This window comes from Takifugu flavidus, chromosome 17 (assembly GCF_003711565.1).
Source record: "Takifugu flavidus isolate HTHZ2018 chromosome 17, ASM371156v2, whole genome shotgun sequence".
Classification (NCBI taxonomy): Eukaryota; Metazoa; Chordata; class Actinopteri; order Tetraodontiformes; family Tetraodontidae; genus Takifugu; species Takifugu flavidus.
Genome location: NC_079536.1, coordinates 7,942,284 through 7,968,651, shown reverse-complemented (window position 1 = coordinate 7,968,651; position 26,368 = coordinate 7,942,284). Strand labels below are relative to the sequence as shown.

The 26,368-nt window shown below is 40.1% G+C and overlaps 1 protein-coding gene across 2 annotated transcripts in view; it reads left to right on the top strand.

Annotated features, from left to right (window-relative positions):
* Positions 1-26,368, top strand: part of tpk1 (thiamin pyrophosphokinase 1) — a 42,043-nt gene that overhangs the window by 12,908 nt on the left and 2,767 nt on the right. For both annotated transcript variants that reach the window (XM_057013044.1, XM_057013045.1), the window contains exons 5-8: positions 5,409-5,481; positions 6,849-6,944; positions 11,042-11,188; positions 13,557-13,665. In XM_057013044.1, coding sequence (XP_056869024.1) covers positions 5,409-5,481; positions 6,849-6,944; positions 11,042-11,188; positions 13,557-13,665 — 425 coding nt within the window. The remainder of the gene's footprint in view (positions 1-5,408; positions 5,482-6,848; positions 6,945-11,041; positions 11,189-13,556; positions 13,666-26,368) is intronic.

Here is a 26,368-nt window from a genome sequence, read left to right as displayed (position 1 = left end):
CCTCCGACAAGGACAACATCATCCTAAAGTTCACCGATGACACCGCAGTGATAGGGACGGGGTGACTGACGGGGACGAGGCGGCCTATAGAAGGGAGGTGGCCAGTTTGGTGTCATGGTGCGAGGACAACAACCTCACCCTCAACACAGACAAGATGAAGGAGATGATAGGGGACATGAGGAAGGAGAGGAGACTTCATTGGCCACTAGTCATCCGGGAGCTTGAAGTGGAGAGGGTGAGCAGCTTCAATAACCTGGGCGTCCAAATCAGTGAGGACCTTAACTGGACATGTAACAACACACAGCTGGACAGGAGGGCTCAACAGCGGCTGTACTTTATGAGGAGGCTGAGGAAGTTTGGCATGTCGCAGGAAATCCTCAGTAACAAATGCCCGCAGAAAGTGGTGAAGACTGAGTGGAGAAGCTCACCAGGACTCCGCTGCCCTCCCTGCAGAGCATCTACCACCGCCGAGTCCCCAGTAGAGCTGCCTCCATCTTGAAGGACCCCACCCACCCCCAGCACGGACTGTTCACACTTCTGCCCTCAGGTCAGAGGTACAGAAGTGTGAAATGCAGGAATTCCAGGCTGAAGAACTCTCACTATCCAACTGCCATCAGACTCCTGAACAGTTGACAGGACCTACAACCACGGACTACCTCACACAATAGATTTACACACATTCCTCTGTTGCACATTTGCACATATCTGCACTGCACTTGCACATTACTATTATTTGTATATACTACATGTTTATTCCTGCACAGTTTGTACTTTGTTTTATTGTATTTCAATTGCTGTAACCAAAGTATTTCTGGACTATTTCTTTTTGCAATATTTTTTGTACTATTTTTATACTACTTTTTTTTAACGTTTGTTCTGGCATTTCTCGTGGGCAGCAATGTAAGACTTTCGAGGAACTTTTTTGTACATATGACAATGATATATGTTTGAGGTGATATGTACTTACTGCCATTGTGTGTTTCCATTACAAAATAATAAATGTTCTAGAGCTTCTGTTGCCTCTCACTGGCACATGAACTCAGTCGATGGATGACCTGCTACGATTACAAAGAACAGTGCTACATAATGTTCTGTCTAAACTGAAGAGAGATGTGGATGTGTTGATATGGACATTGAGGTGGACTCTTAAATACCTTTGTTTGCTTCCTTTGCAGCTCATGCACAGTGAAACTAAGATTTAAGTATCAATCCCTCAAATCGATGTTGGGTGAATAACCTGCTTTTACTTTAATGTTTATCTGATTTTCAGCTCATTTTAGACCTTCACTGTTTAACTGACCAGTCATTCATAAAGAAAGTACTCTCACCTTTGCTAAAGTATTATTTAGCTTTGTTTGACTTGGCTGCTCAGACCTTCTGGCATTCTTCTAAAGGTAATCCCATATTTTCTCCCCTTCTAAACAAAATTGTGTTGTGTATAATTCCTGCGTCTCATCAAATCCTCTGTGAGAATAGGAAGCCAAGAGATGGATGAAGAGGAATGGGAACGTTGAATGTGGGAGGCGATAATTGCTCAGAAGCAGAGTGTATAAAATCTCCAGCCTAGCACGGATGTGTGAGTGGAATTACTCCAGCAGGAGGAGGTGTTAGAGCTTGTGCATGTGTGGAAGGGATTTTAGGAGCAGTAGTCAGCATTGTGTATGCATTTTGGGGTGTCACTGATAATGCTGTCAGCTTCAGCAAATGAAGGTGTCAGCAGCTCGACTACTTATTTTTTTAATGCTTAGTGGCATATCAATATCTCCCTCTGACAGTATTACTTTTTATTTGCTTGACAAAAGTTCGTGTTGAAGGAGAAGATTGTTTTTCTGAGAGAGCCGCGTAAGTTGACATGTGCCGTGTCCAAAGTCACTCCCTGCTTCCTATATAGTGCACTAACAAGGGTGTTTGACACCTTCAGGGCTGACCAAATTGTTAACTGAGGATCACTGTACCCTGTTTAGCTCATTCAAAGTATCACCTGATAAAATAAAGCATTAAGGATGTAGTTCTGTGTTAACCAACAAACCACAAGTGAGTGATTCATACTTATTAATCAGTAAAGGAAAATATATTTGACTAGCGCCAATGTTGATCTGATCTGATCTTGTAAGTATTGGTGATTGTGTTAGTATTGTTTTCATTTATTTTTTTTTTTTATATATTGCTACCATTAATTTGCATTCCTTTATTATTATTAATTTAAGGCCCACTGTAGACCAGCTGTTCACGAATAAATATGCTACAACATCTACCAAAATGTAACGATGTGTTTAACGAAAGGTCTTGTTTTTTACATAATAGCTAATAACTGCTTTTATTATTTTAGCCATGAGACATTTATAAAATATTGACAGACCTCTTGGTGAGTTACTAAATTCTTTTTCAGTATTGGTCACAAACAGTACATAACTCTTGTCAGGCATTCTTTTACAGGTCACAGATTTTAGCCATTCACAGTGCAAGGCCGCAGAGCACAACTTTTAAAATAATATATTGGCTATATGGCGGTGCTGTGGCTGCCATACCCATTGGAAATTCCTGCCCTGGCTTTTTTAGAACGTCTGATGATTCATGCTCCAAGGTCAAAATTATCTCTTGACTCCAAATTTAAAAGAACCAGCCATCTTTTTCAGAAGAAAATAAAGCAAATAATATAAAACAGCACACATCTTGATCTGAGACTAAGGAGAAGAATGTAAATAAATCAAAAAAGAGTCAAAGTCATACTCCAACCATCATGATTGCTGTTAATATGCTTCAGCCACATTAAAACAAGAGCCATACACCATCACAGGCGGCACCTTGAAAATGTAATCAGAACCAGCTCCTTTTGAGGGAAGAGGGGAAATTCATCTATCCCTTTTTACTTTAAATTTAGAACACTTACATCAAAAGATGGCAATTAGTAATTCTTCTTAACAGTAATGCCCAAAACATTTTTTAATCTCTGGTCGTCTGCGTCTGGTTGCTTTTTTTGACAGCTAGTTTTTGCCTACAGTTCACATCATTTTTAATATGAGCCAGACTGCCGACTGTGTCAAAGCATTTGCTATTACTTGTTTATGCACTTTGGTCATTGCTGTTCTCATCTGGGAAAATTTCTTCATCCAACTCCATGGATCCTCTCTGATTGGGAGAATGAAAGGACGAGAGGGAATAATCAGTGACACATCTACTCAGCCGATGAAGAGAAGAGAGAAAGAAGAAGACTGCTTATCATGCTGTGATGAAGGAGATAATGGAAGAAGGAACCACACACAAAGCAACATTTAGTTGTGATTAAGTAGTCATATGGAAGGATGGCATTAGGATTTAATAGAACTGGAATATAGTCCACAAGAAAACATGTTTTGGTGGTCTAATAAATGAGGGAGATGGAGGGAGCTTCTTTTAATTCAAGTATTGGAGAGCACAAACGAGACTGGATGGGAATCTAACGAAGGAAGCAGCCCTGGAAGGAGGAAAAAGTGGGTGAAGAGGAGAGGGACCCATGTGCAGGCTGATAGCCAAACACAAACACAGGCAAAGGTCACACCGCCAGCCGTACCACCCAATACTCAGTCAGACTGGTGGTAAAATGCTCTATTTCCCATCCAAATTAAAGTGTCAGTTAATATTAATGTGGACGCGAAGAGTGCCAAGCACACAATGCATGGACACACAAACAGCATTTACGCTCACAGACACGAGTTTGGAATTTCAAATCCCACCCTGACCAGCCGTTGTCAGTTGATGGAGTCATGCGCACGGGTCACGGAGGGATGTGTGAGTCTGATCAGTCCCAATGTCACGTCTCATCCCATCTGTCTCATGAAGGCTATTTCTAAAGTGAGATGCAGTTGTGGGTGGCTGTTGTTTAAAGAAGCAAAAAAAGTGCTTTTACGGAAATGGAGGTGAATTTGTGCAGACTAGGAAAGTCGAATCGCTTTGTACCACAGATGACCGCTGGTGTGTCCTTATTTGTCCTGCTGTATCTTGTTGGCATAAATGGGAACAGTGGGAAGGAAGGGTAGGGATAATCCCTCAGTATCTGTTACTTCAACCAAGCAGAACATTGCTATTGGCTCTTGCTGGGGAACGGCCAAGCACACATGCACACACACGCACGCGAACAAACAAATATACCATCCGTCCAACCATGAAATCGTAATGTAAGGCATCTTAGTGCTTCCAGATAGTGGCAACGGCATCCCTGCTTGGTCTTGCTCTTTGCACAGAATAAACAAAGTGCTGTCTGTCTTTGCTCTAATAAAAATGTTCTACCCGGTAGATGCTGGCACATTTGCGGTCTTTCCAGCGATGGCTCCGGTGGGCCACGTTAATTCCTAAAGCCTGGCAGTGCATGTTGCCTCAAAACAAAGTGTGTTTTTTTTCTGGTTGAGTGAAAGGCATTGTGAAATTTATATTCAGAAAAGCCTAGATGTGCAGTTGTAATCTTCTTAATTACCTTTATTAACATTGTGTTGTACCTAGGTTATTGTTGATGACATTCTGAATGACTAACTACTTGTTATCATCGATTTGTTCAGTGGGTGTTTACACGAGTGGAAAGCTACAGGGAAGCCTACAGCTGGCTGAATCAAATGTCAGCCCTTTAGATTGGAATTTTTATATTATTTTTTCAAATCTGTAATTGCTTTTTATAAATACTGGGCACATACAGTGGACTCTGGAGTAAAAAGGTTCTAAAGCTTTTTAATTTTATGAATACCAATGAATCTTTAGTTTAAGCAGCCAATTCATTTTTTTGATAAACCAAATATATCAGTTTTAATTATTTGTGGTATTACGTGCATATTGCCTTTAATTTGATTATATAATTTATCAATAATGTATTACTAGTTTGTTTATTTTGGGCTTCTTTTTGTAAGACAAATGCACTGAGGCTCATAAGTAAAACAGATGTTTGTTTTCCACCAGAAAATGTCCCCAATCTGAACCCCTTAGAGAATCTGTTGTGCTACATTCTAGCACTAAAAGTTGAGCAGCTATTTAATCACTCACAACAAATGTTAGCGATATTAATGATTGATGATATAAGTTTTATATTTGTAGCCTAGACCTTTGATTTTCTTAAGGATGGTTGCTATCAGATTCAGTGCTTCACCAACACTGTTGGAAACGTGTGTGTGTGTGTGTGTGTGTGTGTGTGTGTGTGTGTGTGCGTGCGTGCGTTTGTGTGTGTGTGTGTGTGTGTGTGTAAGAGCACAAAGACTCACCCTGTCACTCCTCATGTCTTTCGGCTTCCCCCGGTGGTGTCAGTCCTCTCCCTTGCAGCATATATCAGAGAGCTGACAAATGCCCCGATGTCCTCCCTGCTATCTCTGCCTCACACCCTCTGTCTGTCTCCCAATCGGAACTCTCTTCTGCCGTCACTCATCCTCTCTTTCTGTCCTTCTATCCAGCTTCCTCCCCGACTATATCAGTGGAGATTTTGATTCCATTACAGCTGAGGTCAGAGCTTTTTTTTCAGATAAGGTGAGTGGCACACAATTTGCACACACTATACTGCAGATGTACACACAGAAATGCATAGAAATAGAGGCCAAAGGACTTCAGACAGACATAATGAAGTTTGAACTTAGCTGAAGTGGTAGAGTGGCTGCTCCATTCATACAATTGTCATTGGGTCGATGCCCTGCAGGCCTCCCCGCTGCAGGAACGTGCATGATTGGTTATTCCTTATACCTAATAAGTTACTCCTGTGAGTCGATGCCACCAGTTTATGAATGTGGAGTCAGACTGAATGTGAAGCGCTTTAGTCAAAGATATATAAACGCAGCCTGTAACCGTTTGCCATGTCTCCACTATAAACGTCCAAACCAGTTTTCTTCTGCTGTGCTTGTGAATAATGATGAAGAGATTCCAGGTGATCTTATCCTGGTTTTGTACACCGATTCTTTCAAAACCAGCAGTTAGATGTTCCATCACTCTGCCAGAACTTGTCCTAAAAGAACGTTCTTAAAAAGCTTGAATGGTGCTGCAGGCGAACAGTTGAGGTCACATCATGTAAAAGTAATGCCAGAGCTGATGAAAGTCAAAAAGTTTATTTATTTTTTTTCCTGTAGATGTGGCAGGAGTTCCCCCACCTGTAGTGGTGAGAACATTTTCAGTGCGATCATCAGAATGGCCACAAGGAAAGAAGTTTGATAATTTTACATTTATCAGTTAAGGTGAATAATCTTTAAAAAGAGCACAAATTAAAATGAATTACCTTTCTCATCTTTAACAATGGATAAAAAATATGAAGACAAATGATGTATGTACGGTATGTGTGTGTGTGTGTGTGTATATGATCCCTAAAAATATTATTGAGTGAAATGACATTTATGGTAATGTTTTAGCGTCAGAACAAAAGGAAAGTTTGAAATGTTTCCAGTGAGATTTGTGAGAAAGCGTGAATAACTCTGCATAAAAGGAAGGAAGAGAAAAGCATCCACAAGGGAGGGAGCGGAGAGACAAGGGGAGGCAGGGATGAAGAGGCCGTGAATGGATGGGATCAAACGACATAGTGAACAAGTTTGTGTGAACTTGTGAGAGGAGCGTGTGTGTGTGTGTGTGTGTGTGCGTGTGTGTAAGAAAGAGAAAGAGTTATTTAGCTAGATGTTAGGGTTTAGGGCCACTGACTGGAGCTTCTACATTATTCAGCAGTGCGGCCTGCAGACAGCCAGACAGCGCTAAAACACTGATTAATCTCTCCATCCATCTATCACTTTCTGCTTTTCTTTACCTTTCTGTCCCCCATCCCTTATCTCTGCCTGCTTTTTGTTTCACTTTTATCTGCGTGTGTGCGCATCTGATTATTTATTGCCGGTGTTTCTGTTTCCATTTCTCTTCTTGCACAGGGATGCAGACTGATAGAAACAGCCAACCAGGACCAAACAGATTTCACTAAATGCCTCACAATCCTGTTGGAGGAAATTAAGAAACAGCAGTTAAAGGTAACAACACTGCACACACTAGACAGAAGAGAATTAAACTGTGTTCGTCTTTGAAAATATCAATAGGTGTGTTTTATATATGTGGTGTTGCTCTAGCACTAACACCTCCTTTCTGAAAGGTAAAGAACAAGTAAACACTTCATTTTATCTATTATTTGGCTTATTTTGCCTCTCTTTATGCTGGGATGGACATTTCTTGGACGAGGAGCAGCAACTTCTTGTCGCAAATTGTTTTTTGCAGAAAGTGTCTGTTATTATTCAGATGAGTAGCAGCACGTTAGCACTGCATTAAACAGATAAATAAAACTTTCCTCTCTTCAGCCTCTGTGAGTTTTATGCCCTCAGGTTAGACACTCATTCCTTAGGTGCCTGGGCTGAGCTGTGAAGAGGTCAATAAGAACAGACCATGCTTGGCTGCAGGCAGGTGTGCAAGCATGCATCAGCGTGTGAATATTAAACAGCATACAGCAAGAAACAAGCATGCACGCCCCCTCAGCATCTCCCGCAAGACCTCTACAGAAACATATCGATCTATACTTACAAATTGGGATTTACATGGTTTAAAACAAAACACTGTCCCAGTTTTTTTTTTCAAGAATTTTCCCAAAGTTTCTGTTTCTGCCCGAGTGTATTTGTGAATCTTTCGCTTGCAGCCTTTCTCTCTTTAAGCTTTTTATTAATGCCGTGTGCCGAGTGTTGCTCCAATCACCGTTAAGTGTCCAAATCACTTCACATCTCTAAGCTGATGAAACCGCGTCAAAAAGATGCCTGCGTAAACACTTCACACAAAAAGGGTGTCCACGCCGTTCTAAACACAACCGCGGGGTTACGCCGTGCATTTTTAGTTTGTTTTTGGTGTCTAGCTTTATGGGAAGATATACTTTTGTCCTCCACAGCTTTTGGGCCTTTATTGTTAAGGCTAATATTTACCCTGTGTTTGAACTGTTGTGTGTTTGTTGTGGCGAGTGTTTGTCCATCCATCTGCCTCGGAGAGATAGGAGCCCGGGAATCAACATTAAATGCTCCAGAAGAGTTGCTGATAATCGCTTTTTTGTGTCTTTACCAAGACTCTCTGCCCCCTAAATTTTGGGTTCCTGTAAACGCTTTTATGAGTAGGAGGTGTTTATATGAAGGCAGAACTTTTTAATGGCTTAATATCAGGCCTGTCATTTTCTCTTCAGCTGCACCTTCAGTTATTTCCATCCACTTAGGCTGTTTAAATGAATTTTGCACTTAGACTAAATAATAACAGGGTGGTTGCCAAGCGCGGTGCTCCTGTTTTAGATTCAGCATATTAACCCCTAAATGTTTTCTCCCACACAGCTTGCCTCCCGACACCTTGATTTAAACAATTCAAATAGGCGTTTTATTGGTACCATAGATTTATGAAATTTGTTACTCGCGTCGAATCTATATAACAAGATCAAACTGTTTTCAGTGGAGTTTGATATATTCTTTATGTAATATTTCTGGCTCCTGTTTATGTCTCTTTGTGTGTTGCTCTTTCTTTCAAACCTTTCTTTTCTGTGCTTTTTGACTTAGCTGTGATTATCTCTCACTGCACTCTTACAAGCATTTTACATCAGTTATCTCTTCATCATCAAAAGAAAATTGATTTTTTTATGGTGAAATGGTTGGCTCTTGTCAAGGCACCATTTCGCATTCTGCTTCCAATAGCCAATCAAGAAAGAATATGATCAGATGTGTTGATCTTTGTGAATTTTATCCATTCACTTGTTAGATTTTCTTTGGTTTGCTCATATTCGTATGTGGTAAGCAATATGAAATGGGTAGCGAGGAGAATTTGCTCGCTGACACGGGGTATGCATGACAAACGCAAAAAGTAGTGATGTGAAATGTAAGATTGAGACAGTGTGTCATTGGATGCTCAAACATAATGTGTTTCCTTACTTCTGGTTTTCTTTAAACTTTATTTACTTTTTCTCACTTTTCACTCCTACGACTGATATTCTTTCCTGATATTGTTCTCGCTCGGCTTGATCCCACCATGACCTTTATATTCTGGCTGATGATAGGTGCTTTTCTTCTTCTTTCTTCTTCTTCTTTTTATTTATATAGGATCTGTTACAATGAAAGTTGTCTCTAGGCACTTTACAGAACCCCAAAGCCTGACCCCTGAACAAACAACAGTGGAAAGAACAAAATCCCTTTATCAGGAATAAACTTTGAGGAGAACCAGGCCCATATAGGGGGACCCTTCTGTTGATGGCCAGCTGGGTAAAGGAGGAATGGGGCTAGGACAGGAGGGAAGGAAAAAAAGAGAGGCAGAGAAGAAGAACAGATACATACATGCAACATATATATGCTTCCAGGGGTACCTGGTAATAAAAAGTCCTGTTGTACCTAAGTATAAAGAGGGGAGGTATACTAACCTTTTTCTACCAAAGGTTAAGTTACAAAGTATTTGGAATGGTAGGAAGTACCAGATAAATGTAGCTCTCTGTGAAAAGTAACTATCTAAACTTTACAGGTCATGACTGTGGAAAATAAGTATTTTCAGAGACATCACTATGACAACTTAAAAATCTCCCTTGTGTTTACTGTATTGTTGCCTGCATGTATCGGGGTGTCAGCCAAATGTTACAGTGACCCCAAGATGGAGATTTGATGTTGTTATTCAGTTTAGTAAGCTATCTGTTTTCATGTGGCAAAAAAACAAATTTAATTGTGGCCCATTGTTGGCCAATGGGGACAACAGTCCCAAACCCTCCTCTCCCTAACCATACTGACTCACTCTTTCATGATTATAAAGTCCCTTTATTCCTGAACTGGACAGGAGAGGGTAATCCTGGCATGTCCTGGAAGATCCTGCATATCCTGTTTGGCCTCAAGGTCAGACTGGCTGAAACACCACCCAAGTCAATCCAGAAGACATGTTTAACCACCTTAGCTCGCTCTTCTTGAATCACACCGCTATTTTTTTTAAATGTGCAGTTGCTCCTGCTGGAAAATACTTTCATATTGTATAGTGCTGTTTTTCTTTTGTCACTCCTGACGGAACGTGACATTTAGAATCACCAATAATTTGAGCGCTTTACCTTTACCTGCATCCTTTGCTCCATATTTCCTCCCACACTTGAACTCTGACCTGCACCAAAATGCCCTTTTTCTGGAACCACAAACCTAAAGGATATTTCCATCGCCCAGGAAAACATCACCTGCAAACACATGAGCTGGAATAATAAAGGGACCGTTCTGGATGTTTTCTGACATCATTAGTGTTGGGTCTTTGCTGCGTTGTGTATGTTCGCTTATTTCACTGCCCATTCAAAAACACTGCTGTTAGTTCTCAACCCTTCTTTTTTTTTATGTGACACTCTTTCTGATTGATGCTATTAGGTTTATTTTGCTTCCCAGTGTGTCTGTCAGTCGCTACTGTCTGACAGCACCTCTGCCCTCTTAACTCTGCTGGGTTTAAATGCTGTCAGCACTGGTGCTTGACTGCTCAGGGACTCCATGAGAGTATAAATGCTGAGAGGTCTAAAAGTTGCACTCAAACCACATGCTGGCTCAAATTGGAAAAGAACCTAATTTTAGTTCACAAGCTGCAGAAAATCCTACTCGGCTTACTCAATTCACCATCATTTGTGTCTCAAGTTGCTTCTCCTTTTATGGGTCCTCTATTAAAATTCTGTGTCCTTCCTGTTTCTTCCCTTTAATGTCCCACTGGTATTTGTTGGGCTGCATGCTTATTTTTCCCCTTTTTATTCAAATGACAATGCTTGTTATAAACTCCATTTTTTTGCCATTATCAACAAATTCCATAAAAAGAGCAAAGCCACTAAAGCATTAGTCCGTTGCTCATTACATTCTGGCTTTATGGTATGGTAATAAAGAAACAAGCCCCCTTAGGAAATAGTGCAGCTCACTGTTGTGTTTTTAAATCGCTTATAGAGAAAGGAAGGAATAAGCAGCATCATTTTCACAGCCTTTCTTTTGAGGATCATTTTTTAACAGGATAACGGGGTGAAAATAAAAATGTGTTCCTGTATTTTCAGTCATTGCATCACATAAATCGAAAGTTGTATTCATTTCTCAAGCTGTGTGTTTTTTGTTTCATCATTATTTTCTCCCAGGTCGATGCCATCGTAGTATTAGGCGGCCTGGCCGGCAGGTTTGACCAGACAATGGCGTCTGTTGAGACTCTCCATCATGCTCTGTCAATGACACAACTGCCTCTGTTGATCATACAGGACAGCAGCCTGGCATATCTGCTCAGAGCCGTAAGTGAGATACACACACGGAGACCCTCCACCATCTTTTCTGATCAGCGAGAATGGCATCCGTACACTTTACTTCTATTTACTTCATTCAAAATTGTCCAAAATGACTCCTTATTCCCTATGAATTGCACTATCTAGGAAGTACCGTATTCTATTTTTTAGGGGTGTCCAAATGATACTGTACCCTATATTTAGTGTGCCCAATGTATCCCATAATGCTTTGTGAAGAGTAGTGTGCACGTACCAACACATACCATCATCCTTGGAGCATTCTAGGTGCTGATTATTTAATGTAAATATTTAGGACATAATAGAACATTAAACAAGCAACCACTAATTGTTGACCGTGCCGACGTTGATCAGTTTGCTGTTGCTGGTTTCACAGGAGTAAAGTAACTATACGCATATACCTCTGTTATTTACTTCCCTCCTACATCTTGTCATTATTCCAAAGGAGCGTTGTCATTTGCCTCTTCATATCTCGACACCTTCAATTAATCTTACTTTGGGGAGGGCAAATTAAGCTCATTTGTCAACGCGGCTCCGATTCAGTTATGTCTGATGAACGCAGATGCCTTTACATGAAGGTGAACCCAACCTTTGAAAGACTCACTGCTGTTTGTTCAAACTACATCTGTAATTGTAGTGTACTTATGCCAGTTATTTGATCTAACCAGGACTACACCTTTTTATTTGAGCTTCTGTTTCCTAGGTGAGGTGTCAAATGTGTTAATATTATTATTATTATCCTTATTCTTCTTCTTCTTGTTATTAGCATCATTGTTATTGTGCACCTTTTGTTCCTCCCTAGTTGTTTGCATTCATAATTTCATGTCATTTCAATATTCTGGGCTGGGACATCCAAGTCCCTACATGGTGAGAAAATGTGTCAGTGATGCTAAATTTAGTCATTTTATACCAAAAGAAGAAAGTGAAAAAGTTCATAAGAGTGTTTGTTTAATCTTTATTATTTTTGTTCTTATTGTTATTGCATTTAATATTGCTACCACTGCCATTATTGTTATTATCTTACACAATGAAAATTAAGCTAGCCTCTTCTCCAGATAGGCGTCTCTCTATGGAGCGGAAGCTGTCTCAGCCCAAATGGTGCTATAAATCATTCTATAAGCTTACACAGTCTGGGTCAAACAAGCAGACTTGTTTTCATGATGCCCTTTTGATGAGTAACACTTTGTCAGTGCAAGAGCTGATTTCAATGATAAAGTATGATAGCTGAGGTGTGAAACTTGGCTGGAGGCTGGAGCAAGTTGATCTTACATTCTGTTTGGGTAAAAAACCTGAAGTATAATATGGAAATGACCTTGGAAGGGTTGGTCCAGAACCACTCAAGTTATATTAGTTTTAGTTTGACTGTGATACTATAATAAATATATACAGAGGAGAATTGTAAACTTTTTTTTCTCAGCTTAAAAAAGACCTGATTACTTAAGCAGCACAAGCCGTAAACCGTCTGTAATAACTTTTTTTGTGCATCGTCTCCCCGTTTTTTGTGATCTGTCATTCTCTCTCTGACACACTTGAACAACAAGACATCTTTTATTGTATAGAGAACAACCCCAGGGAAGTTTTTAGAATGCAAAATGTTCCCGTTTTTCAGTCTTTTTCATGACACCGTGCCACTCTAAAAGCCACACAGAGGAACGCTGTCTTTGAACACAACACTCTCATGACTTCAGACTTTAAACTTGCTTCTTGTTTTTAAATGCAGAAACCATTGTCCTTATTTAAATATCTTTTTTTACTGAAATTAAATGTACTTTCTTTTTTTTTGTTGGGAAAGAACAAAATGTAGCTTCAGCTGTTCATTTTCAGTACATTATTAGAGTGCATTCAGAGAATATGTGTTATTCATTGCCATTGAGCTATAGGGAAACTGCAACACAACATTTGAATGCATCTCTATTTTATGTGAAAATCATGGTGCCTTTCCCAGCTGCCTTTGGGCATGAAGTGGGATCCACCCTGGACAAGTCACCAGTCAGAGGGATGACATTGAAAGACAAACAATTGTTGACGTTGACACCACAACCAGTTTAGAATAGCTGCACCACCCAAAGAGGAGCCACACTGGCACAGCGATTCACGTGAGGCAACATTACAGACCACTGCACCACCGTATAGTGCCCCAAGATTATTAATTAGCTTTTCACCCTGTCCATTTGGGGAGATATGTATATGTAAAGTTTTGAGGGTCTTGGATATGAGATGGTGATGGGAAGCAACAGAAACAATGTTCCTTCAGACTGTTTTATTCTGTGAAGGAGTTTTTACATTTCTAGAACTTTTTCCTCTTTCTTTTGCTCTTAAGAAAGCCTCAAAATCAAGTAAATCTTCTTTATGTGGACAGGGCAGCCACAGACTGGGGGTGAACTCTGGCCTGGAGGGGAACTGGTGCAGCCTTATTCCTGTTGGTGGACCCTGTCGGACAACAACCACTGGTCTCAAATGGAACTTGGGTGAGTCCTCTTTTTGAAAAATAATTGAGTAAATCTCCTCAAACATCAAGGTGGTGTGAGCAAACATTTTAGTATTTTATATTATTATTATTGTTGTTGTTGTTGTTGTTGTTGTTGTTGATGTTGTTGTTAGAAATATTACAGTCTCTGTTACAGACCAGTAGATGGCTTCTTTTTACCACCATTAAAAAAAACCTGTGTTATTTGCAACGTTATGTCTAAATTTTAAATTACCAAATTGCTCATTTGTTTTTATGGACAAAAGGGCCATTTTCCTAGTTTCAAAGTTAAAAGTTACCATAGTTTGCTGTATTGTTAACTCTTGTGTAAAATTATAGTTGACAGCTGTTTAAGACCCCTGTGGCCCCTCTGTCTGACCTTATGTTCACTTGTTTTGTTATTAAAAATTTGGCAGAGACTAAAGTGCCACCATTGGGAGGGATGTCGGCACCTTTTTTCTTTAATCATTATAAGTTTAGCTTTCGATTTTTTGCAATTCTTGAGCCTGTTTGTATCATAATGTATTACAAGTCCTCACAAAGATAGCTGCACACACTTGTGTGTTTTTGCTTTGGTCAGACATGATCCGTATTTACTGAGCACACCTGCCAACGGACATGTGAATGGTAATGAGAGGAGGTCCACATGAGAGGCCTATGCAGATTAGCCAATTAGAATATGATGCCTAATTAATCACATGCATATTTAGAGGCTGGAAGTAATAATTTCCCATCGGGATTGTGAGCAAGTTCCAGAATCTGCAGCCACATCAGGAAATCTGGTATTTTCCTCAAATGTTGGAGCGCATGATGTGTTTACATAGTGACATGTCATCTTGATTATTTGTCAGTGATTTGTGCTTTTGTTTTTACTCTTTATATCTTGGTCTTTTTGATGCATCTTTAATGGGGCCTAACGTGTGTGCAAATACTCCCTGAGATGACAGCAAAATGCTTTAGAAGTTGTTGAAATGTTTCCCCCGACTTGTGTTCAAAGCCTGCGTGTAATTAAAAGTATATAATCTTTCTGTAAAAATGAGTTTTGGTCTGTCAGCCGTTAAATCCCTGCTGACCCGGAGACTTTAGAGAACTTGGTTTAACTTTTGCTTTAACTAATAAGATTTGCAGTGATTTATATATTTATGGTTCATGGTGAATACTCAAATAATTCAACAGTTATTCAGCATGTTCAGCAGGGTCATTATTATATTGGGTGATTAATATTTTGCAATAAGATCAAAAGCTGTTGGTATTTCTATCATTAATAGTGTCTAAGAATTACACAAAAGCTTTGTTCTGAATGGAAAAATTACAGGCAAGGTCTTGGAGTATTGAAGTGCTGTAACACTGTGAAGATCTTCTGTCTAGACAAATTAGATGTCTGGAGGCATAATATTTGCCCCAATCATTTTTTCAAAGGATTGTCTGGAAGAGTTTTTTTCAGTTGTTCAAGCCACCGCCTCTCCATGAGATATTGATCATTTCCTGTCTTGTAGCCATCTCGGGACCTCCTTCTAGCTTGTCAACATTTTATGCAGCTTGCGAGTTTCTCATAAAAGTACAGAAGTCCTGGTGGTCATGTGCTGCAGAGTTGCTTGTGTACTTTTCACTCTGTTCCAGTAAAGATGAATCTATCATCTAGCCACTACTCAGCTCAATCCTCCAGCAGTTGTAACAAAGGAGTGTTATATAGAGTGGAAAAATGAATTCAAGCCATCTGGTTGGTTTTTAGCCGTGGTATGAGTATACCAGAGGTTTACCTGTTAACATTGTATCACTCCACATCGAAGAAATCCTCTCCTTTCCTCTCCTTTCCTCCTCCTCATCGAGTAGACTAGTTATGCTGATTCTTGTGTAGTTTTTCTGCTTCTCCCCCCCCCCCTATTCATTTACAGGTATCGCCGCTTTCGGAGCTGCATGATGACCTCCGGCCCCGCTGACCTGCTGTATAAATAGTGTATTTTTGTGTGTGTTTCTGTGCTCTGTGCCCGTCCTCTCTCCTCTCCTCTCCTCTCCTCTCCTCTCCTCTCCTCTCTCTCCTCTCCTCTCCTCTCCTACGTATTCTATCCTCTACCTGTCCTCCCCCCTCTCCTCTCTCTCTGCCGGCCATCAGCAGGAGGGTCCCCCTACATGAGCGTGGTCCTACTCAAGGTTTCTTCCTGTTAAAGGGGAGTTTTTCCTTGCCACTGTTGCTTGTCTGGGGTTAGGCCCTGGGATTCTGGAAAGCGCCTTGAAACAATTTTGATTGTAAAAGACGCTATATAATTAAAGATTGATTGATTGATTGATTGAGAAACAGCTCACAGTGATGCTAGCCTCACTGATAAATTAGACAGAGATAAAATGGAAATGAAGCACTTTGAAGACTTTTTCAGGCTAAAGGTGTGTCAGTGGATGTTAAGAGGAGGTCCAAACAACATTGTTATTATCGTCCAAACAGGAACTCTAAGGGAAACTACCTGGACTGAGTAGCTTTACGGTTCTCCTTTGCTCTGCAGCAAACTTGAAATTGTTGGTAACTGTTTTATAAAATTTCCTTCGTGTTGGGCCGAAGAACGCCCTTTGGCCATGATATAATGAGCATATACCACCGCCTGTTCATGATGTATTACCTAAACATACCATATATTCCTTTCTATAAAGCTGGATTCTTTAATTAAAAGTGCTCTACAAATAAAGAGGATCCAGCAATTTGTTCAGCCTTTTTGACAGCATTAGATAATAGAGGATGATGAAGGATGAAGCTCAACAGCAGGGGAAGCATCAGCTTTGCTGAGAATGCTCTCTAATGAAAGGACTGCAACACAGAAAAGTATAGGAAAGGGGTGCATTCAGAAATAATGTACAGAGTGCTAAATGCAGGTAGGGATGTAAGGAGAATGTAGTCTGCTCTAATGAGGAGACTCACATCTTGGAGGGTAGTGTCCATTTTCTGCAGTCATTAATCTGATGAGAGTCCACAATAAAGGAATGAACTGAAATATGAATACCTGATATTTACCTTCCAAGTGGAGATCATTCCCCTCATCTCTCAACCTCCCGCTGTCAAGTGTCTTTATTTCTTGACTATCAAGAATGAATTTCCACTTCTTAGTTGTTAGACTCTCAGAGGACGCAATAATTAATCTCTGTTGGGAATCTACATGCACAATATTGTCACCATTGCTGTTATGTTTTTTATTAATTTATGTGTATTTAACATGGGTTGTGGTGTTTAGACAGAGGTCAAGTAATAGTAGTTAAACACTTATATATACTGGTATAAGAGGTTACCATTGCTTTTATTGAATTGTCCCTATTTGTTGTGTCAATTTCTGGTGGGCTTATTTGGAAATAAATGTGTTTCCAATCAAGACAGATGATTTAAGCCATCGGATTTTTGGATCAAGGTCAATATAAACAGCTAATGGGTTCAAAGTAGTGCTGCTGTGCAGCATGAGCAGTTTCCACTTGGGTTTTTTCTCCAGCAACGTCCGTCAAGTCCTGTCAGTCAGGAAGTTTGCTTCCATTCCTGGTTAGTTAAGTCAACACAATCTCTCCCACCAATGTTTTCTTTCTGCCCTGAGAGGGGCAAAAAACTTATCATTTAAGGTCCTGTTGTGTGAGGCTCCTGCTGTTAACCACCCCCTCGCAGGAGAAATGTTAACTGCTGTGCTTACAGCGTAATTAAGAGAAAACCAGATGCATAAGCAACCAGCTGTGCCCATTTTTGAAATGACACTGTGTGACATAAACACACACCTGCTACATTATATACACTCTACAGTCATAGTGCTTTTATATAAAGGCATTCACTGTACAAGAAATTGGATGAGGATAATATTTTTAAATTAAGTTCAAATGAATGCCAATGAGACATAACACGGTGTAATTGAGGCTGTTCTATTGAGTAATGAGCTGCCGTAAAATTAGCATGGATGTTAGCTAGAGATATGCTCATTAGATCAATAATTCTTATAGTCTGAGAAAAGATGAAATGTAATAACCACATAAAAGGGGGAAGTCACATGACTTATGTCTGTCTTTCTATACTGGCAAAATCATATTTAAGACGGAGGAAATGGAAGAATGTTGAGGCTGTGGCACTTATTTGATGTTTCATGATGATTATACAAAGGAGGAAATAGTCTGAAAAATGAAAAATGTGTAACCCCCTTCCCACACACACACACACACACACCCATGCACACAACACTTACAAAATCAAAAGCTTTTAGATGAAAATGCTTGATGTGTTTCTGTCGCACTCACCAGGCTGCTTTTACAACTTTTATTTCCGTATTTACATTTCATGTAAATACGTGTGTGTGTAAATGTGTGTGTGTGTGTGTGTGTGTGTGTGTGTGTGTGTGTGTGTGTGTGTGTGTGAACAAGGAAGGCAAAGCCACACCAAATGACCACATTTCCAATCGCTAGATGTTTATTATAAAATCAAGGGGAGATGACTACTTTCTTGAAATGGAATGCTAAAATTGTTTGCTGACCCCAGCATGTCCTACCATGTGACGCCGACTGAATTAAGGTTTAATTCTTTGTGAATCAGCCAGTCCTGGGACCATAAACCCCAGACAGACTTTTGCTGGTTGGGCCTCTGACTCTTGATTGGCAATAGCTGCAGTAACACTTAAAGACCCCTGTCGATTTATACGCATTAAGGAGCCCTAACCTCGATTTTCCCCACTCGTTTTCTTTGCTCTTGTGCCTTCCATTGTCTTCGCTCTACCTTGCAGAAAATGACCGTTAGCGTACCAGCCAAGGCAAGTGTCCAATGTTAACATTAATGTGACGTAAAAGGCTGCTGCTGGGGCTCTGCACTGGAACAAATTTGTCTGTTAACCCCCCCCCCCCCCCCCCCTTTCCTCACCCATTCCTTTACTGCAAGCTTCAGTGTGGTTTATTCTTATGAATATGCCAAAGCCAAGGTGGTCTGCTACTCAAACTGATACTCCATATTCAAGTAATATTGTAATTTAGGTGACCTGGTTTACTTCCTGTCCCTGCTGTGTGTGCTCCCTGTTTTAATAAGACACATGTAATGCATACTTGAAAAGGCAGGGTCATTAATTCTTGCCTCTCCTCAACTCATTTGCATCATGCATTCTTTCTCCTTAGCTACATGAGGAGAACCATACACAGGTATTCATTCAGCAACATCTTCAACCACAGTCTTACAGCATAAAAGTACTCTTTAGTAAATGTTCCTCTTCTTAAACCCTGTAATTCTGAACGTGCCATGGTTAATAAAGTATCCTAATAAAAGTGGCCTTCATAAAGCCATAATTCTACCAACAGATTCTGAGATTGAAGTTCTTCCTCATGTGCATGAATGAATTAAGCCATCATGCTGGGTTGTAGGGAGGTACATCAAGTACAGACTTCACACGCACAGTTTGTTTGTGCAGGTTTTATGAATTACAACATTTGTTTATTTTTTAAGTGACTAATTTTGACTTAATGTAAACTAGATAAAGTTTCAAAAAACTATTCACATGATTTAAAAGTTCCAGATTAAGATAAAGGTTATTACATGTGTTCATATTTTGCCAGAAACCAAACACAGTGTGTGAGACATGACTTTTATATTTTACTTGATTGGAAAATTCCATTTTTGCTCCAAACTAACCTCCTTATGTCCACATTTGTGAAAAGGAAGGCTTTTTTAGGCCATCTATGCAATTCTTGCTGGCTCTATTTTCCAGCAAATCAAACTGCTCTTTTAATCCAGTTAAACATGATCATTGTGTGCTGTTACATACAAGTTTCTACCTACAGTATAAGCACAGAATTACATTTTTTGATAGTGCATTCAGTATTAATCTCTTCTAAAGCTAAGCACCAGGGGGAAAGTCTTATTTTTAAAGAATATCCTGAGATAAGATAGCTTCTAATTAAATACCAACCCCATGCCCTAAGTGGCAGTCCACACAAAAAGTTAGTTATGACTGAAATCCACGTTGGCCTTAAAGGTCAGAATAATTCAATCAGGAAAAAAAAATGTGCACCATTACCCAGGCTGTGTAAACAGACCTGTTGCACCTTCTGCATATCATCAAAGAGACACAGTCAGAATTTAAGCCCTAGCAAAATTTATATAAATTGGGTGATAGGAAGCTGCGACATGTTCAACGTGACATTCACAGGAGCGATTTTCAAAGGTACTAACAGAAATTAGTGCCGATTCTAACAGATATACGAGGTGATGAGTTCATCCACCGCAGGAGAAATAATAATCTATTGCTGGGTCCAAAATCACAGACTCCTTCACAATTAGATACTGTACTCACTATATACGGAACAGGGTTGAGTGGACAACTCATTAACAACAGAAGTTGCATCTAAATGTGTGTGGGGAGTGGGTGAAATTAGAACTTAACAAGATTATCAAGATGTTCCCAACTTGATAATCAAAGATTTACAGAGCGCATTTTATTTAAGAAGGATAAATTAAAATAGGAAAAACTTATATTGTACGCATATAAGATAGCAGGGCTGTTTGAGGGTTCATGGCTTCAAGGTTGAGGCTGGAATTGGGTTTTGGTTATGGTTACATTTAGAGCTGGTGAGTTAGTTGTGATGTTAGGGTTGGTTAGGAGCTGGGTCATGCCTTTATGTCTAAGAAAGTCCTCATGAAGATAGAAGCACAAGGATGTGTGTGTGTGTTTGTGTGTGTGTGCATGCACTTGTGATAAAACCTGCACTGTGGTGGTGTTTTCGGCTCAGCATGGATCATAATGAACAAGTAATTTGAATAGCTGTCATCCGCAAACCAGCTCCTGTGCACATGGTATACGTGGGAAGCAGGGAGGGGATTTAAAAAAAGCATCTTATCTTTTATTTGCTTGGTTTTTGCATTTGATAGTGTGCATATGCACGCGTGCATTCAACACATTGTCCTCTTGTTTGTGGTTCATTGTGTGAAAGTTTCTCTTTATGCATGGTGACGTGGAGGTTAATGCTTTTGAGAACACTGGGAGAGAAACTTGTGAAGAGCCGGAACAATGGCTGTCACCCCACAGGAAGGGTGAGGAGGATTTCCTCTGTGAGGTTTGCATTCAGCATGATATGCAAATAAGCTGCTCGTGTTCTCCCGCAACATTTCTTCCTCTGTATCTAATAATTTCCTCTTTATCGGGTTAAAACAGCCACAAACTCAAGCACACGGGGCTGGGAATAAATAATGTGACAAAGGTTTTTTGGAATATGGGATTTTGTGTAGCTGAGTAAATCACTGTTATCTACACTAAAGTCAGATTAGTTATACGCACAGGTCATATAGTAGTATTTAAGGATGGAATATTGGGAGGAAGTAGCCACCATTGGCAGTGCCAATGTGTAATTAGACACAAGCAAATGTTAAAAATGCAGTTATGGGTGGTGCATGCATCCATAAATGTTATTTATGGTGGTGAGACCTTATGTATCACCCATCCGTCTTGTTTTGACTGCAGCTTATTCCTGATTAGAGTCATGGAGGGGGGGTGCTAAAGTCTGTCCCAGCAGTCACCACGCACAGGATTAGGATATAGCTGAGACAGGTTTAAAGTGCCCTCACAGTTTAGCGTCTCCAGGCAATATAATGTGCATGTGCAGACCCTGAACTGGAATTGTAATTTTTAGATATATATATTCTCATACGTATCCAATTTAAAGTCTAATGTTGGTCAGATCTCTTTGCTCTGATTAAATGAATCACCATACATGTGTATATTGTTGCTTAGAACATAGATTTAGCTTATAGTTATCCAAGAAATGGATTGGAAAAACCTCTGGACCAGCTGATCCTTCCAGATCCTAATGCAAATAAAACGGTCCCAAAAAATTGATCCATATCTAAGCTAAATTTAAATAAAGCTCTTTATTGACAAAAGGAGGCTCCGTATCCTGATTGTGTTTGCTAAAGAATTAACCTTGTCATCAATCAATCAAATGATCTGATGTTCGGGGATTTTTGGATTTATTGATCAAACTTACATTAATGAACGTACATTTTACAACTCTGAAGTCTCGACCTGGGAAGGATGTGGTGAATTATGCTGATATTGTGTTTTAGGTTTAAAAGAGAAATATTGTGATGTTTATCATGTAAATGTAAAATCATCCAAACCTTGCTGTCATTTTTGTATCCTTGTGATTATTTTGTTTTGCTCTGTTACTCCCATTTCTCCAGCTTTTCGATATTCCAAATCTCCCACTCAATACATATTCAATTACTCAGAAGGAATTCCACAGGCAGTGTTTTAAATGTCAGGGGAATGGTGAAGAATCATCATATGATCCTCCAGATGGGTTCCCAAACTCCTTCTCCCAGTGCTGGGTGACACCGACACATCCAAAGATGCCAACACCTGTGCATATCAGCACAGCAACACGCAGGAACACAAAGCCAGCACAGGTGTAGAGTCTGATAAGAACAAATGTGATCACAGATGGAATAGTCTCAGAGAGACGACGCCATTGAGAAATCTTAATTAAAAATAAACTTTGGGTAAGATTAGAAGGCTCGCCCTCACTGTTAATGAGAGTGGGCCGTTTCTAAAATGTGAGCCTTCTAAAACACATCAGCATGCAAACAATGTTGCATCTTAATAAGCAGTTGCTGTTTGTTCCGTATCTTTAGTTTGACTGTGAACACGATGATACAGACGCGATATTCACAATCAAGATCTGTCGCCTGTATTTAATTAGTCGGTCATCTTTGTTGCTACAGATGTATTCACGTCTAATTCCGTTTGGTGACTTCTTAAAGGAACGTTTAAGCTAACTTTCCTGCCTGGCCAACCTGTGAAGGCAGATGCTTTTGACTAGGTGTCAAAAACGACTAAACCTGCAGGGATTTCCATGTGTTGACATTTTAAGTCATCTTCAAAGCTGCAGAATCTGCTTGGTTTCGGAGGGAGAGGGGCCAAGCTAGGCCTTTTTAGAACATTTTGACATGAATTCAGAATCAATAACTCCAACAATGAGTTGACGGGGTTGTGTTTAAAGTTTTTCTGTCACTAAGATAAAGCCACTCCAGCCTGAAGGAATCATCCTCAAAGTAAAGAAATGTTCTTGTACTTCTTTTAGTCATGCGGATGAATGTGTCTAACACGGTTCAGGAAGGTCATAAACAGCATTCCTGCCAGAGGCGTACATCTTTACCGTATGAACTCTCCTTTCCCTCCTTTAAAACTGATACATCCTGATCCTTCTGTTTTTCCATCTGGACTGCGACCTTCAGGAAATCTGAAGTCTTCTCCAACCTTTTTCCTTTTATTTCCTACTGCATTCTCACTCTCCCTCTGTCAAACCTACATATCAACATTGCCACTGACCTTTTAGCAGAGTTGCCCCTTCCCAAAATAGCTTCTTTCTTTCTTATTTCCTTGAGGGGAAATGAAAAGTGTTCTGAAAGCGGGAGCGCTGCACTTTTATGTATGGACGTGAAGATTTCTGAAGCCGTGCACCTCACACAAGTTGGGTGGGTGTGTGCTGGAGCAGCCTGATATGAATGACTGTTAGAACATCCCCCTGGAGAGTTGAAGGAAAATGACTCGCATGCATGTTCACCTGTTTTGGAGCTTTAGACGCAACAAAAATATGGTTTAAATTGCCGTGCTGTCTGTTTGCACGTGTTTATTGACTGACTGTGAATACGTTTAGTTTTTATCTGAAGGTGACCTTAAGCCAGAATGACATTTGTCACCTCACACTCCCAGACAAACCCACCAGTAGTGCCATAAACATTTAATGGAAGAGGTTATCATTACACAGCAGATGGTGCTAACAATGGCAGTGCCTGCCTTGCCTCATGCCATAACCAGTAAGTAGCCATAAATACATACATGTCAAGAAGAAAAGTGAAGTCACTACTTTTTTTAGACACATGTACTGCATATGCGGCGCACTGGTACTGTCACCTCACTGCAAGAATGTTGTGGGTTTGAGCAGGAGACTTGTCCAGAGTGTACATGTATACATACACTGGATATGTATAACATAGACTTACTGACTGGCTGACTGATTGATATAAACAACTACACATCGGAGAAGCTTGGCGCATACTTGGGAGCTTGGGTACGTAGTATTGCAACTGTACATCAGCAAATGATGGCATTTCATAAGAACATGAGAACACAAGGACAAGTATGCATATTAGGAAATGGTTAGCTTCTATAGTTTATAGTATAATAAAATTAGCATGCAAATCATTTTGTTTATTGTAACATATAAAAATTGACCTTGACCCTACAAAGAATGCTACAATATTGACTTTTTGGATATTGGCTCTAGATAAATAAATCCTGATTTCTGCATGTGCACAATAAACAAAAACATAGTCAAGTATATCGAGATTCTCTCGCATGCCTTCATGCACTTTTTGTAATCATAAAGGCTTTTCTACAGCAGACAACTGGGCGTAAGTGAGTATAAAGCATCTTCAATAGCTGAGCTGGTGTGCAGCTGTGTCACCCAGGAGGGTTTTGAAACATTTCTGCCTCTGCGCCACACGTCTCTGACACTTTGAATCAAAGAGCCCACTGGATCAGAGATTTCCATAAACTCCGGCTGTAAACCAGACTAGTGGACACCGAAACAGCCGTCTACTTTCTTTAAGCCACGTCACTCCATCTTTTTAACCAGAGAGCGTTTGTGAACAACGGATGAGGGAGGATGTCTGCAACGTGTGAAGATATACAGGCAGTTTTATCTCCTGCTGAGCTGCATCTGCAAATCTTTTCAAGCTGACTCTGTCAGAGCTCAGATCTGTCTAATGATGGTGTTGTTCATCAGTCAAACTGTTTTTGAGTCTTGGTGAAAGTCTGGCAGAAAGATCTTGTGTTTCATGCTCATTCAGAGATTATGGGAACATGAAGTCAACCTTTTTGTCATATTATTCCTGAGCCAAATAACATAAACAACCTTTAGATAAAGACCAGTTGCCTTTCGTGTGGTCCTATTTGTGTTTACACTGAGCTGTTCTGCAGACAATTTAGCACTTGAGCTCGTAAAATGCTCCATGCTGCACCTTTAACATATCACTGAACTACCTGGGGCACAAATAGAGAAGCATAATGATCTCTCCTTTTCAGAAATGCCCCTGACCACCTATAATTCCCCTCTCAGCTGCCCTGTGCAGTGTGAGTGCCTTGTGTGTGTCTCCTCTCCTCACCCTCCCTCTCTCCTGGGTAATTTGTTGTGTAAATATGGTCTACTTACAGCTGACGGGCTCTTTCAGCTGTGGAGCTGGAAATGCAATTACAGGCTGCAAACATCTCCATTGTTATCACCGGAGGGTGCGATGCTCATTTTGGTCCCCTTTGCAACGGGGGCCGTTATTGATCACTATCAGCTTTGAGGAGGGGATTACTAATGAAGCCATCTGAAAACCCTTTCTGCTCAGTAAGGAGTGTGTGTGTGTGTGTGTGTGTGTGTGTGTGTGTGTTTGGGGATGGGGGGCACAAGTAATGTTTGATAGTAAATGTAGATACCCTTACACTTCTCATACTTTACCCCTTGCACTTTGCTGCCTCTGGTGGCGGCTTTAGTAACTACAACATATGTCTGGTGTATATTTTCTTATTTTACTATTTAATTTTCCCTTTTTTGCAATGTACACAGTGTGAACGTACAATGATTTTGTGATTTATTTATTTTTTAATTACTTGATCCATCATCACCTGTTTGTACAATCAAACATGTTGAGCTAAGAGGAAATGTCTGACCCTCAAGAGTTGCACGAGGCACATTTGTTTGTCTGACATCTGCCATCAGAATACTCCACTGTGCTTTTTCTTGCAGCCTGAGTACAGGACCTCTTTCTTTGTTGCCATTGACTGTGTCACGCTGTCCAGTAACACAATTCCATCCCAGTAGTAACACAAGTCAGATCAGTGTTTCCCAGTTGCTGTACTTTACGTGCGTCCAGTGATAAACTGGTGACTGGAACAGCCTCGAGAGATGCTGCATAAATGAGATCTAAGAGGCTAATGGATGGATGTTCATCGCTAAAATGGGTAAATAAGTTTTGATGAAATGTGATTACCTTTAATTTCACTGCAAAATTCTGATTTGTGAGCCAGTTAACTGTGTATAGGAGGTTTATTTTCATCTGAGCCAAGCTTTAAGATGTGTTGTGTAATCTTTCCATCCCCCCTGCAGGAATCTTTTCAGGAATGTTAGAAACGGGTCCATTTCTTGTGTTACACGGCGATTTGTGCCTCGTCTGTATTTTCTAGTTTTGGTGACCTTTGCAGCTCTGCGGGTATAAACTTAGTGGGGACCATTATCCCACAGAGTAAAAACTTCAGGGGCAGCACTTTAACCCAGTTGGACATTATTCTCATGCACCCTGAGCACGGTGGCTGTACCTCTGTGGTTACTCAATTATTAAGGACCCAAACTTCACATCCAGCTTATTTTCCCCACCATTCTCAGTCACGCTGCTCTAACACCATCCCTGTACACCCTTTGAAGCTGTTATTTATTTATTTATTTGTTTTCTTTAAATGCGCCACACATGAACACCAGCACTTGTACTTATATGGTGAAACAATGTACTTATGTGGTGAAACATACTCTATAACCATATTTTCTGCATGAAATTGCATTTATTCAGGAAATTCCCCTGCTTGTGGAAAGTATTGAATGTGTTCATCATCATTGATAAAAGAAAAGGATTATGAAGGGAATCATTGTCATTAAAAAGACATCTGTAGATATTT